Source organism: Doryrhamphus excisus, chromosome 16 (assembly GCF_030265055.1).
Source record: "Doryrhamphus excisus isolate RoL2022-K1 chromosome 16, RoL_Dexc_1.0, whole genome shotgun sequence".
NCBI classification, from domain to species: domain Eukaryota; kingdom Metazoa; phylum Chordata; class Actinopteri; order Syngnathiformes; family Syngnathidae; genus Doryrhamphus; species Doryrhamphus excisus.
Window position 1 is genome coordinate 2064008 of NC_080481.1, and position 14789 is coordinate 2078796.

The 14789-nt window shown below is 43.0% G+C and overlaps 2 protein-coding genes across 3 annotated transcripts in view; both read left to right on the plus strand.

Annotated features, from left to right (window-relative positions):
* The first annotated feature begins 122 nt into the window (after positions 1 to 122).
* Positions 123 to 7743, plus strand: kansl2 (KAT8 regulatory NSL complex subunit 2). Its single transcript, XM_058050660.1, has 10 exons — positions 123 to 221; positions 1695 to 1955; positions 2156 to 2328; positions 4548 to 4662; positions 5650 to 5813; positions 5901 to 6064; positions 6198 to 6294; positions 6892 to 7145; positions 7224 to 7430; positions 7506 to 7743. The coding sequence occupies exons 2-10, from the start codon at positions 1702 to 1704 to the stop codon at positions 7563 to 7565; spliced, it is 1488 nt and encodes a 495-aa protein (XP_057906643.1). The 5' UTR covers positions 123 to 221; positions 1695 to 1701; the 3' UTR covers positions 7566 to 7743.
* A 305-nt stretch (positions 7744 to 8048) lies between these two features.
* The window catches only part of nckap5l (NCK-associated protein 5-like), a 40185-nt gene continuing 33444 nt past the window's right edge, over positions 8049 to 14789 (plus strand). The window contains exon 1 of one of the 2 annotated variants that reach the window (XM_058050655.1): positions 8049 to 8218. The gene's annotated coding sequence lies outside the window, so the exon portion shown is untranslated. The remainder of the gene's footprint in view (positions 8219 to 14789) is intronic. The other variant, XM_058050653.1, reaches the window with a different exon arrangement.

Here is a 14789-nt window from a genome sequence, read left to right on the forward strand (position 1 = left end):
TTTTTTTATGTTAATGTTAAATTGTATTTAATGTTAATGCTGCAGTTAGATAATCGGCGGGCCTTCTTGATTGTCAATATTTTCGACAAATGACAAAGTCGGGTATTGGACCAATCAGAGCTCAAGGGGGGTGGGCTCTCGTAGACTGGCGACTTGGAGGTGGCTACAGGAAAATCGGCGCATTGTACTCCGGCAGCTTGGTTGGGGCGGGCTAGCTAAAGGTAGGTACGGTACGTTGTTACTCGATGTGCTAATGGAGGTAGACTCCTCCTTTATCGCAGAATCATTACATTTCTCTACAAAATCGACTGCGATTCACCGGACAACAAAATGCCCGGCTTTGCTACAAGTTGTAGATAATACGCGATAGCTACGGTTAGCAACTCCCAAACAAAGATGGCGACTCCATCAAAGAGTGACGCAGGCATTAGAGGCGGGCTAAAGCTCGGCGTGGTGGTCCGTTGCGTCGGTTGGACGATACCAACACGTCAAAAAAAATTAAAACTTTCTGTTGTTAGTTAGATTATACTGAAACTGTTGACAAACCCCTTATACGATGCCCTCTAGTCTTCAATACAATATGAGCATACAGGCAATGTACTCTTTGATAAGCAACCTGCAACAACGTCACCCCAACGGAAACAACCAAGGCAGCGTTAAATTAATAAAACTTATTGTAAAGTATGTTTTTGTGTGTCTTCTGGAATTTAGGTGTGTCAAGGGTTTTTTTTGCCAAAAATTTAAGCTGTCTTTCCGTGAAATACCTGTATATACCTGTAATACCTTTTGTTTTTGGGAGGGAATTATGTATAAATTAATTATGGCTATAAAACAAACAAGAAAACAACAATTAATGGCAATGCATTCACATTTTATATCACTTATATCACTTCAGTGTGAATTATCAATGAATGAATGATCAGTTTGAATTAAATAAAGTATGTGATTAATATCTGATGTACATGACATGACATTAAATTTGTACCCTAAGTATTAAAAAAGCTAAAGCAAATTCCATAGCGGAAAATAGAGCCTTTGGTTCCCATTGCTTTAACATTGAATCAAGACAAAGCTGTGATCAACCCACAGATCTTAGTAAGTACAACCGTATTACAAAATATATCATAACTTCGGTTGTGACATTTGTTTTACAAGCCAAAGAGTACCCATTAAAACATTTTTGATCACCAACATTATAGAGGAGAAAAGCAATTGTCATTTCATGTAGGCCTCACTCCAAACGCTACACTATTAATTGCATTTATACAGTAATTCTTGGACAACATTAACATATTTTCATCTGCAGGTAAATATTAAAATTAATTTATATACTACACCTTTTATGCTTTCCCAAAGCTATGATCCATGAGCTTGAAAGGCTTAACTTAACTTTTGATGTGACTTGATGTGGTCCAACATAAAATAAATGTAAAGTATGGAAGTATAAATTCAGTATCAAGTGTGGCCATGACATCACAGGCAGACTGAACTGAGTGTGGCTTCCGATGTGTAAGACGTCTAGAGTCAAAAACGCTTTGGAGAGGAACGCGTCGGCCCCAAGCAACCATACTGTAACCCTTGGTAATGTCGCCTTTACATGACGTCATCCATCGTCATAACCAACAAAAGTACAGAAATAATACATTTGTGTGGTACATCATTTTGTTAACACATTGTCATTAAACTCTTTACAGATTTGAAATGAACAGAATACGAATCCACGTTCTGCCAACCAGTCGGAACAGGCTAACACAGCAGGCGCCTCGTTCTCAGGAAGCTCAGACCTGCGCTTTCACACAGCGGCCGTGCACCCAGCCTCGCCTGGAAGGGCTGGATTTTTGCATCAAACACATCCTGGAGGATAAAAATGCCCCTTTCAAGCAGTGCAGTTATGTGTCCACCAAGAATGGCAAACGCTGCCCTAACGCTGCACCAAAGGTCGAGAGGAAAGATGGGTAAGTGTTGGAGGGAAAGCTCTTACAGGTGCAAGTTATACAGTGAAGTATGTCCCATTGATGTTGCATGGCATCGCTTTAGCACCCAATGCCTGCCGCAATTATAGTGTTCACCCAAGAGACATCCCAAATTACATATATACAGTGCAAGCAGCTTTCTCACTTGTTCATCCAATGTTTTTATGTTTTATATTTTGTAGAGTGACATTCTGTGCTGAGCATGCTCGCAGGAATGCCATGGCGCTTCGTGCTCAGATGAGAAAGGTATCGTCTGGTCCGTCACCAGAGATGCTGCTGTCTCAGCTTAGCGGGTACAGCCGCGCAGAGACACGCAGCCTCGATGGAGGTCGCTCTGAAGCAAGTCGTACTCTAGGTAAATAAATGTATGTGTCTAATGTGGAATACTGTCGCTGTCAGATAGCACACATCTATGCTTTTGTAGCCGTTAGGGCTTTTTTTTCCACCTCAAAGAAAAAGGCCAAAACAACCGGATAAACAATTTAACACGGTAGGTGCGCAAGAACGGTACCTTTCTATTGAATGACGCAAACAGTTCACAGATGGATAGTCCTTTATCTCTCGTCTTTTTTTGCGTGGCTGGCGGGCGGACAATGCTCGTGTTTAGTCACGTCTTGGTGAAAATTATGACGTTGCATTCCAAAGGTCTCGTACTGTGGGTGATGTGGAATCGTAAATCAATTATATTTAGTAAAAACTGCACATGAGCAAAAAAAAAAAAAATGCTCGCTAAAGGGAGTCTGTGCTGTGTGTTAGCTCGCATAACCTCCGTGCCTTTCTTGCCTCAGTTTATGTGCTTGCAAGCACTATCCCCGTGTAGTCGGAATAGTACAATCTTGATCACATGACTTTTTTATATGATTAGACAGCGAGACTGATAGTCCAATCACACATTTAGTACTGTGCACAGTTTGTTTTTAACTTTTAAATAAATCTGCGATTGGCTAGCGACCAGTCCAGGGTGTACCCCGCCTCTCGCCCAAAGTCAGCTGGGATAGACTCTAGCACGCGCCAGTTTATGTAACCTTGAGTTAAATTCACACCAGGCACGTACCGCGTACGTCCATGTAGCGTTTTACACAGGTAGATTTCAAAACTCTGCATCAGTGCAGCGTCGCATATCCTCCAGTTCTACCACTCCTTTGCTCATTTTACACTCGGTAATACAACAAAACAAGATCAAAACGTGAATTTGTGTAGTTAACTTGAGCTACACGTGGGCTACAAATCCAAGTCCTGTGCATCTTGTGTGTGAATTTCAGACTTGTAGGCAATGTATTTCTGTTCCAGCAGGGGTTACAAGAGGAGGACAGAGGTTGGTGTATTCCGCACTGAGAGAGTAAAATGGCGCCGTATATGAGGAAATCCAAGTACAGGCAGCTTACACTGGCACAGAGTTTGTCTGGCCGTGGATCTGTCGCGATTGCGAAGGCTAGGGGAAGACGTAGGTGGCGCCGTTGCTGTTGTTCGTCTATAAACAGTTTGCGCGCACACACATACACACGTCTATAGTTTACACACACATGCAGACATCTGTAAATAGATGATTATTTTGTGTTATGTTCCAAATCTGTGAACAAATGTAGTTATTTTGTCATCTAAATCTTTATTTCCTGTGTTGTTTCATAGAAGTAAACAACTCTTAAGATGTTTGAGGTGTCCCTAAAACAAAAAATATGGACGTCAGTCACCATTCTGCTTGAAAAAAACTCATTTTCTGTGTTTCTTGGTCAAAATCATGTGTTTTCGCTGAAACCAACCTATGTTCTACAACTAAGTTATAAAGACCCAAAAGGCTGGAAACAAACGGGTGATGAAAGAGTGTCTAAAGTTTCTTTACCTAGTTTTAATGTTTCTGCTCTAAAGCTTAATATACTGTGGGGCTTGAAAGTTCAGCAAAAATGCCCCAAAACTCTCTTCTCTGAAAATATCTAACAGTCAATTAGTTCATAGATGCGATTTAAAAACATATGACATGCGGCTACGCCTGCGCGATGTTACACGTCTGGTGTGGATTCGGGTTAAGATGCAGTATCCTACCAGAAAATTCATTCATTGCCTTCCTCCTCCTTGGAACTGAAAGCACTCATGTCATCTTGACTAGCATCACAATTCCTTCGTCACACACTTTGTCTCTGTATGTCTAGCTTTCCCTTTCTTTCCCCCATCACATCACTGCATGATTCAAAGGATGAGAAAGAAGTAGACGCGGATACACCTGAAATTAGGGCAATCAAAGTCAAAACCCAAAGCAAAAAGCAAAAATCCATGCATAGTTTATTCATAAGCTAACAGCTAATTTGTTGAGGTTCATTTTACGAGCACTTTGGTTTGTGAAATCAAAGTAAACATGATTGGCTTTTAGGTGTTGGCTAAAAACACCTTATGAGGTTTTCATTGGAGGTTTAGCTACACTCATCATGTAGCTATAACGTCATTGTGGTCATAAAGTGAGAATGACGTTTTCATCAGACTGCAACAATAGGTAAAATGTTTATGATTCATGTGTGCGCAGTCTTGAAATAAATGAATGAAAGTTCTGTGGGTTAATTTTATTTATTTTTTAAAATTCAGATGACGACAGTCTGAGTGAAGAGGAGCAGGGTCCCCTCGTACTGGACCAGACGTGGAGAGGAGACCCTGAAAGTGAGGCAGACAGCATTGACAGTGACCACGAGGATCCTCTAAAGTGAGAATTTTTACGCCAACTGGCTTTCAGTGTTTCTCAGTGGACTGTAATATATATATATATATATATATATATATATATATATATATATACACACACATAAATGAAGCTAATCATGGGAATTTAAGATATTTAAGGTGGCCAATTGCAAGTTGCATCTTCTCCAAAAAGTACGACCATGGTAGCCTCAAAACAACTGTCAAATGACCTGAAAGCAAAAATTGTTCAACGTCATGGTTGAACAATTTGTCCATAGGTATGAATGTGAGTGTGAATGGTTGTTTGTCTATATGTGCCCTGTGATTGCCTGGCCACCAGTCCAGGGTTCAGGCCTCTCGCCTGAAATTAGCCTGAATAGGCTCCAGCATACCCCTGCGACCCTAGTGAGGATAAGCGGTTTAGAAAATGGATGGATGAACAAAAACGTCACAGTCTGTGAGATGTCCAACCTGGAAGTGTTTGCATCTGTGGAATGGGCAGCATGTTTTTAATCATTGTATTTTTTCATGGATGAGGCAATTTTACATTTTTGTAAAATTGTGTACAAATGGTGCTCTGTAAATAAGCCGGCCATGCCCTGCCTTGCCATTTCCCTGCATGTAGTTAAAGTGATCACTTTTTACTGTTTTCTGCCTTTTTAAGGCATCATTTTGTCCAGACAGGGTCTAGTATCGATGCGTATTAGGAAAGTAGTTTTGGTAGTGTTGTAAATCATCCAAAATACGGCAAGATACTGCAACTTTTACATGTTATGATCAGTGTACGTGTTAATGCATGATCACGGCATGTATACATCAAACCATGCAACGTTTTTAGAGGGCTTCATATTCAAATTGGTGTGTCCCAATGACATGCATTTAATGAAATTAACTGCTTTTCTTGTGTTATAATGCACAGAAAAGGGAACGTGTTCATGTTACATATCAGGATTTCCCAAAAAGTGCAGTTCAACTGTAAAGGAAGTAATAACAATCCCGCTTCCCGCAGACATGCTGGAGTGTACACCGCAGAGGAGGTGGCGCTCTTCACTCGAGAGAAGCTCATTAAGCTCCAGTCCCTCTACATTGACCAGTTCAAACGTCTGCAACATCTGCTGAAGGAGAAGAAGCGCAGATATCTACAGAACCGCAAAGTCGAGCATGAAACTATAGGTAAACTTTTGTTTTAAAAAAAAACCTATTGACAGTGTCACATGTGTCCCAGTGCCAAACACTGTTTGCCTGTTGTGCTGCAACCAGGAGGCAGTCTTCTGACCGGGCCCGAAGGCCTCTCGCTGAAGGAGAGGGAGAACCTGAAAAAGCTCAAAGCTCTTCGTCGATACCGCCGTCGCTATGGAGTGGAAGCTCTGCTGCATCGGCAGCTGAGAGAGCGCAGACAGGCTGTTACAGAAGGAGCGCCTCATGTAAGACCTGCACACACACACACAGTACTGTATGTTGTTCCTTCTGCTCATTATAGTAGCTTTATTAAGTAGCTTTTATTTCATCTTTGAGCTGCTACTGCGACTTGATCTAACACTTTTTTATGTTTGATAGCCGCATGCAAGAACGGCGCAGGAGAAGTGTATTTCCTTTGTGGATGGAACTCGGTGCACCAATTCCTGCCTTCCCATGACCCACCACTGTGTCTCGCGTATCCTAAGCAGAAGAAAACTGTACACTTTGTGGTTTAAATGTGTTTTTTCCTGATTGTCTGGTTTTCTTGGGCCCCAATCAAGACCAGTTGTTTGCAGTAGCTGCTGGTTTTAAAGGGCGCCGACATGAACCCCTTCCTGTGGTCCGTTGATTTCCCTCCACTCGCAAAAAGGGACAATCGATTCAGTTGGAAGGGACAAATCGTCCGCATTTCAAGGTTTCTGCAGTCACGTGAAAAGCATTTCACTTGAGATGTTTCTGGTTTTCCATACTCGTATTTATTGGCTCGCAGTCATGTCAGACATTTGAACTTCATAATGGAATATTTTATGTGGAGTCGTATAACTCACAGTGGAAACTTGGTGGGCTTGAATTCTTTTTTTTTTTGTGATTTTTACCACATTGCCTTATGTGTCTCCCTAGGGTGTCAATTTAATAATCGCCCCACTGTTATGTTCTTATGAGGGGGGGGCTCATCATGCCACACCGGTCTACATTGCAGACTCTTCCTATGTTATATTTGCTCTGCTCAATTGTCATCTATAAGCGGACCGCTGGTTGAACACCATACCGTCCTTGACAGTCACGCATCCAGACATCTTCCAGGACAGCACCCAGGTGCTTTTCAAAACCTGTCCGGGCATGAAGGACGTCCCATGTGACCGCACGGTACACATGGGCCAGTCTGATGAACCCCGCTGCCCTCTTCACCTCACCCTGCCTCCTCCCATGTACCAGCCAGAGCAGCAGCCGCCCCCGCAGGAGCAGCTGACCCCGACAAGCAGAGACATGTACCTGAGTGCCGCTGAGCTCCAGCCCACCGAGAACCTGCCTCTGGAGTTCAGCGATGTGCGTGGAATCCGGTCCCATCTCCGTCACAGCTCGTTAAAGGTTCCGTTTTAACAGGCGATCACATCTGTTCCCCAGGACCTGGACGTCGAAGGAGATGGTATGCAGGGTCCTCCATCGCCCCTCCAGTTTGACACAGCCCTGGCTTTGGAGGACCAAACTATTCGAGCTATAGCCGAGGATCCCATGGACATCCTGACGGCAGATGAGCCGGATCAGGTGGACCTGGACACTTCAGGACAGGAGCTTTCAGAAAGAGACGTCAGCGACATTGTGGACAACCAGGTTCACTTCAGTCACTTTAGATGAACTTACTCTACTCTACTCGTTTTTGTAATGACTTTGTTGTTTTCTCCCCAGGTGGCGTCACAGGTGGTAGGAGGGGAAGACGAAGCCGCTGCAGTGGACGCACCAAGATGAATAAAGTCATCGAATAAACACGGAATTTCAATTTGCTTATCGTTGAGCTCTTGGATGAACTTGTCATGTTTGTTCTACAAAGTGAGAGCTGGCTTGTTCGAAGCTGTAAACCTGGGTTTGTGTCCATACGGTTTGGCCTGTCTAGTTGCATTAAACTGCAATCCACTGTTGTACAAAATACGCGTAGTCTGGTCGGTTTCATCTCTTCTTGCTGTGAGAAACAATCTGGCACAATCGGCTCAGTCCAAGTGAACTAAAAATGGTTGCTTCATTATTGGTGTCAAATTATTGGGATGTCATGAATCCAAGAATTGGAACTAGATGTCGTTCGTCACAGTGAGGAGTGAAATAAAGCTATGTTCAGGGTTTAAAAAAACAAAAAACTGAAGACATAGCCAAGTATGTGCTGAAGTTGTGTTTGGCAGCAAAAGGACAGCCCCTGAAAAAAAAGTGGGCGGGTAAAAGTAACAATGACATCACTTTTCCTCAACCTAAACACAGAGGGAGCTCAGGCTGCAGCAGCAGGAGCAGAAAGAGGAGGAGAAGGAGGAGGATACCGCGGAGAAATGAGCCCAGCATATTCATGATTTCACCAAACCGGCGTCTTGTCGCAAAGATGGTGCCCCTACGTCGCGCATCTCCAAGACAATGAGGTAAGTCTGCTCGCCGCTATCAAGACATTTCCTTCGACTTCACCGACGTACAAAATGTGTCTTTTCACGCCCGCCGAGCCAGCACGAATAAAAGGGTGGATGGCGGCGTGGAGGCTTCGCCAGTCCCTACCTTAGCAGGCGTAGGGCGGAACGACCGCCACCGGTCGGTCGACTCGGTTGCTTGTTGGTTGTGGGGGCCTAGAAACTATCGAGCAGGGCGCACATTGGTGGGCTTAAAACTCCACTTTTTTGACGGATAACTGCGTCAGGTGATGGCAGCTGGCACACGTCAGCTGATTGATTGTTCATAGGGAGCAGAAAGGCCCGTAGAGGAGGAGGAGGAGGAAAGTGTAGTCGGTAGTGTCTCAGCATCAAACATCACCGCATGTGTCACGTTGGAAAGTTTATTCTATTGTCATTTTAATTCTGCTGAATCATGAATTAATAGCAACTAATCACAGTTTAGCTTAGCAATACACCCAACATTCATTGTATAATGTTGCAGTTCATAACCTATGTCCCATAAATACTCTTTTAAATGGTAGAAAAGCTCCAATATATTACAAAGGACTGACTTTATTTGCAGTCATCACACAGGAAGTGCAACGGAAGCAGAAAAATAAGAGGAAGTCTGCAGTTGTGGTGTGTCATTGAAAGAAAAAAAAAGCTTAGTTTTGCCTGAAAATAACTAAAACTGTCTTTGTCGTATAATCCAGAACAGATTAGAATGAATTGTTTATGTGTCGGGCGGCACGGTGGACTAGTGGTTAGCGCGCAGACCTCACAGCTTGTAGACCAGGGTTCAATTCCACCCTCGGCCACCTCTCTGTATGGAGTTTGCATGTTCTCCCCGTGGGTTTTCTCCGGGTACTCCCACATTCCAAAAACATGCTAGGTTAATTGGCGACTCCAAATTGTCCATAGGTATGAATGTGAGTGTGAATGGTTGTTTGTCTATATGTGCCCTGTGATTGGCTGGCCACCAGTCCAGGATGTACCCTGGCCGAAGACTGTCTTTTTGCCCGAAGACAGCTGGGATAGGCTCCAGCACCCCCGCGATAAGCCGTAGAAAATGAATGAATGAGTTCTCCTCCTATTTTGTGTGGAAGTGGTAACTTTTTGGTTTCTTATTTTGTCTTTCCCCACCCTCGGCTGTCTCTGTGTGGAGTTTGCATGTTCTCCCCGTGCATGCGTGGGTTTTCTCCGGGTACTCCGGTTTTCCTCCCACATTCCAAAAACATGCTAGGTTAATTAGCAACTCCAAATTGTCTATAGGTATGAATGTGAGTGTGAATGGTTTGTCTATATGTGCCCTGTGATTGGCTGGCCACCAGTCCAAGATGTACCCCGCCTCTCACCCAAAGACAGCTGGGATAGGCTCCAGCACCCCCGTGACCCTTGTTAGGAAAAAGCGGTAGAAAATGAATGAATGAATGTTTATGTGTCTACAGGCTGATTAAGCATGAAGTTAGAATATGTTGAGATGGTGTTTTGTCCATCTGTGAAAGTGTCATCTCATTGGAGCGTTATTACATCCACACAAGGCTTCATTTGCAGCAAATGCGATGACCCCATTGCATTTTCCGAATGTCATTTGTCTCACAAGGGAGTGTTTCTTGTTTTGTTTATGTTTACATCGCGTAAACTTGGAACTCTGGAATACCTCAAATCAACATCTCCGTTTAATTACCCACGCGGGCCTTTGTTCAACTTAATGATCTGTGCCGGTGGATGATGCGCCAAAATGTACTCATCATCTTCTGAACAAAGACCAAGTCTGAGGTCAGAGGAATTAAGGCTGGGGAATTTGAACGCTTGCAGACTCGGAGAGAAAGAAGGGCTGTAAAATATTTAAGTTTCACTCAACATGGCTGAAGTGAGTCTCGATGAATCTTTCAGTGTTTGGAGACTGCATTTTCTTTCATTTTTGACTTGAAAAGGCACAGAGCTGCGTGCTGCTGCTCTTTTTAATACAATTTTACCGTACTTTATGTTGGCTTAAGTATGTGGACACTGATGAAAGAAAACAAGAGTTGGTGTCCAAATTGCAGCATCCACGGTTCTCCATTTGGGAGAACCAAACTCACTTCCTTTATAGTTGGAAGCATACAATATGTCCAACATTTGTGTTCATCAAGTGCAGGGGTGTCCAAAGTGTAGCTTGGGGGCCATTAATATACCCTGAGACTTGTTTCTTATTGGCCTGCTGCATGTTGTAGAAATAAAATTTAAAAAAATATTTTTTCCAGATTAAAATGAACAAAGCATTATTAGAGCCCTGTAGACATGACAAAAACACGACTATAGTCACATTTATACTCTTTTTATTTACAACATATTGCGCAACTGCGGGGTCTTGAGACACATGCTGACTCGCAAACTAGAGAGCTAGGGACCTAAACGGTAGCCTTCAAGTTATTTCCTTTAAACTTAAATAGCCAAAAACTTACCACTTCCGCACGGATAGGGAGGATAACTATTAACAGTTATTTAACCTTTAACATGAACATTAATCAAACGTAATAATTTTTTCTGGGTACATGATACCATACAGCATTCGTATCAAAACTTGGGGGCCTCAAATTAGTGTCCTGCGGGCCACATTTGGCCCGCGGGCCGCGTGTTTGAGACCACTGGTTTAAATTGTCCATGTTTGATTGTCCTTACGGGCCAATCCAATCGAACATCCCAGCAGTGCAGCATGACATCATGTGACTAAAAGTGACTATATCGGAGTATAATAGGCAGTAAGAAGTTTGGGGCTGCGTGTGTTCGCCTTTAATTGTTACCAGATGTGCTACACGCCTTTGTGTCCCACATCGTGTTACCGGCGGGTTCTCCAGACGCCACATATAGATATAGGGCGCTAGGCTTTCCACGATGGAGGGAAAACACGGCGTGGAGTGGCTGGCTTTTTTTTTTTTTTTTTTTTTTTACTCGGCATGTTTACTAGATGTCACAATGGGCGTCCATGTTGAATACACTCATTGTGACCCGGTGACATTGTCTGCTGCACCGCCACTCACACTTCACGCATTGACGCAAGATGGCTGAGTTAGCTTAGGTCAAAGGTCAATGTGACCAATCTGAGTTATGAAGTCATGTTTAAACTTGGAGGCAGTGTTATTGTATAATAGCACGAGAGCTTTATTGATTTGAAATGCTAGCAAGCTAGAGGACTGTCATGTGTTTCCTCACTTAATCAGTCCCTTCGTTAGGATCAGCGTAGTCCTCATCAGTCCTCATGGAGAGGACACTAAATCAATGAGACAGTCGCCATATTGTGTTAGTTGAGTGATGGCTCGTGTACAAAGCAAGCTTTTTGGTGATTTCATCATCCTGAGATCACTTTTATATTATTTGTTTGTATGCGGTCATAGTTTGGTGCCACAGGACAACAAAGAGAGGGGGGACGGGACGGGGGTCCAGACAGGTCAGAACCCATCGTAGTCTACTATCTCTCCTGTGCCTTGAAGATAGGCTCCTTATCAGGCCTTTATCGGTTTGATCTCTGAGGCATGCGGGTTCCGGTGTTACCATGGTGATACACCAAAGCAGCTTGCATCGCCTTGCATTACCATCTCAAAATATTCCTGTGTTACCCCCACGGAGGTGGCGCGCTATGAAAGAGGAGTTCCCAGCGGGAGGTGAGACGAGGTGCAAGACATCATCACGATGCGTGAAAGTGTGTTACTGTTTTTTTTTGTACATTCTTCCACACAGCTGTTTTCCACTCAGCTGCCCACTTCCTCTTTGTCCCCTCATTAAGTTAATCATATGATTGTCCACAACGAATCGAGATTACTGCCACATTATTTATTTTTGTCAAAAACACATTCAGTGCCGTGTTGTTTTGACACTGACAAACGGGCTGCTGTTTATACAAGTTTTGCCAACGGGGTTTAATTGTTCCGCCATTAAGTACTCGTTTTCTTGGCACCAAAACGAAGGTGAGAAACACGATTGAGTTGAAGAAATAAAACACTAAAGTGATTTCCGTGTGGATTTCCTGCCTTTACGTCAGTATGGTGTAAAAAAATAAAAATAAAAGTATATAACAACCAGAGAAAATCAACCAAAAATGCGCCACAACCTAATGAAAACTTTCCTTTCTTGTGGTGACGTCACTTCCTTTACCCGTTCCAATTTTTTTTGCACAGCAAAAATGACAAAATGGTTATCCATTGTGCCATTTCAAAAATGGCAAAATGACTAGCATGCTAATCTAAGCTAACCCCGCTAGCTTCCACCGATGTTTATCGCCGTGTTTTGTCAAAATAACATGAGTCCTATAATGAGCCATATAATGAAATTCACTTGTCTTAAATGGTCAAGCACTTTTTTTTAACTGTGTAAATAACACAGTTAGACACGCGCTCGTAACAACACTAGCATGCTAATCTAAGCTAACCCCGCTAGCTTCCGCCGGTGTTTATCGCCATGTTTAGTCAAAATAACATGAGTCTTGTATAAAAATCTAACCTTAAGCCATATAATGAAATACTCTTGTCTCAAATGGTCAAGCACGTTTATTTATTGCTAACAAACTGGCTAACTTTTCCAATGGGATGTCATCCTCGCCACACATTGCTACGAAATCTTTAACAAACTAATGTCTGTATTGTGATTAAGGAGGATGTAGTCACCCAACTACATATTGAATATATATTTTATGACTCTTATTTTCTCTTTTCAGACAGCCCGAGTCGCGCTCGTAACACTAGCATGCTAATCTAAGCTAACCGCGCTAGCTTCCACAGGTGTTTATCGCCATGTTTTGTCAAAATAACTCAAGTCTTGTATAAAAAGCTAACCTTAAACCATATATTGAAATACACTTGTCTCAAATGGTCACGCACGTTTATTTATTGCTAACAAACTGGCTAACTTTTCCAATGACTCTTATTTACACAGTTAGACAGCCCGAGTCGCGCTCGTAACAACACTAGCATGCTAATCTAAGCTAACCCCGCTAGCTTCCGCCGGTGTTTATCGCCGTTTCAACCTGTTTAGTTCGACAGGAGTAAGGTATGTAGTGTTTATAGTGAGAGCGGTCCGCCGATTAAATACTTCCCCCTACACAAACGTTCCTTCTCACGATGACAGCATTTCATTCATCTTGTGTAGCAACTCAGCTTGTTTACGTATATATATATAATTTTATAAGTCAGTATAAGTCATTTTTTTTAACATTTGAAGACTCTATACTGGTATATAAATATATGGCCCAAACATATACTGTATTTAAATACATTTAAGAGTTTGGTGGAACTCTAATTGTAAAACAGTCTTGACTGTCCTGGACTGGTTGCCAGCCAATCGCAGTTATGGGAAATATTGATGTGTGTAAATATCTTGTTTTGCCACAAATATAATACGTCTGCTTTCATGGATGAATTGGGAAATTTAAAAAATATTCATTCATTCATTCAAAAACAATTGATTGAATACAAACATAACTATGGGGCGGCACGGCGGTCAAGTGGTTAGCGCACAGACCTCACAGCTAGGAGACCAGGGTTCAATTCCCACCCTCGGCCATCTCTGTGTGGAGTTTGCATGTTCTCCCCGTGCATGCGTGGGTTTTCTCCGGGTACTCCGGTTTCCTCCCACATTCCAAAAACATGCTAGGTTAATTGGCCACTCCAAATTGTCCATAGGTATGAATGTGAGTGTGAATGGTTGTTTGTCTATATGTGCCCTGTGATTGGCTGGCCACCAGTCCAGGGTGTACCCCGCCTCTCGCCCGAAGACAGCTGGGATAGGCTCCAGCACCCCCGCGACCCTCGTGAGGAAAAAGCGGTAGAAAATGAATGAATGAACAAACACAGTTGATGAATTGGATGATGGATTGATGGAGTAGACCGCTAGATCAATGGAGGAAAAACTGTAAGTCGGTGTTCACGTTTAGGATCATCCCCAGTCTGATGGGATTGACGTGAGGGTCCGAGCCGTATTTTCTCTGACCTGCTTGATGAGTTCATGTGCTACTTTGGAAAACTATACAGTCCATAATGAGGCCGCACTGCCTTCTCCAAACAGTCTTCCTTTGTGCTCCCCTGCACTTTATTTTCATTTGCCTGGAAAATGGTTGTTACCGAGCGGCTTTTATTCACCCCCACCATCCTTTAAAGCCTCTCCCACTAGGTGTTTAGGGAGCACTTTACAGGCTCCCTTTCTTCCAAACCCCATCGGTTTCATCCAAAACATCAGTGTGCCTTGGACAAGCATCTCCATATTGTCTTGGATTTCCATATCGTAGATAGCTCCTCCATGTTTGATGGGATGTTACACGACGTGAGAACCTGTCCTTGACCGCTGAGAGATGGGTCTCTGCCAATGGTTTCGAGTCCATGCTAACAGACCGAAACGGCAGATACAAGTACGAGATCGTACTGTAACCATGCATAGCAACACCCACGAATATTAATAGTTAAATATAAGCGTACCAAAACGTAAATACAAGTACCTGTGTCACAAACATTTAAGATTTGTCAGTTCAAAACACGATCTTTGCATATGACTTTTAGCAAAACACGCAATACTAGCTTAGCGTGATGTAGCGGTTAGC

Excerpts from the sequence above, each read along its gene's own strand:
- kansl2 (XM_058050660.1), top strand. The coding sequence starts at position 1,702 with ATGAACAGAATACGAATCCACGTTCTGCCAACCAGTCGGAACAGGCTA. Across the intron at positions 1,956-2,155 it reads AAGGTCGAGAGGAAAGATGG|AGTGACATTCTGTGCTGAGC; the intron begins GTAAGTGTTGGA and ends TATATTTTGTAG. Across the intron at positions 2,329-4,547 it reads TGAAGCAAGTCGTACTCTAG|ATGACGACAGTCTGAGTGAA; the intron begins GTAAATAAATGT and ends TTTAAAATTCAG.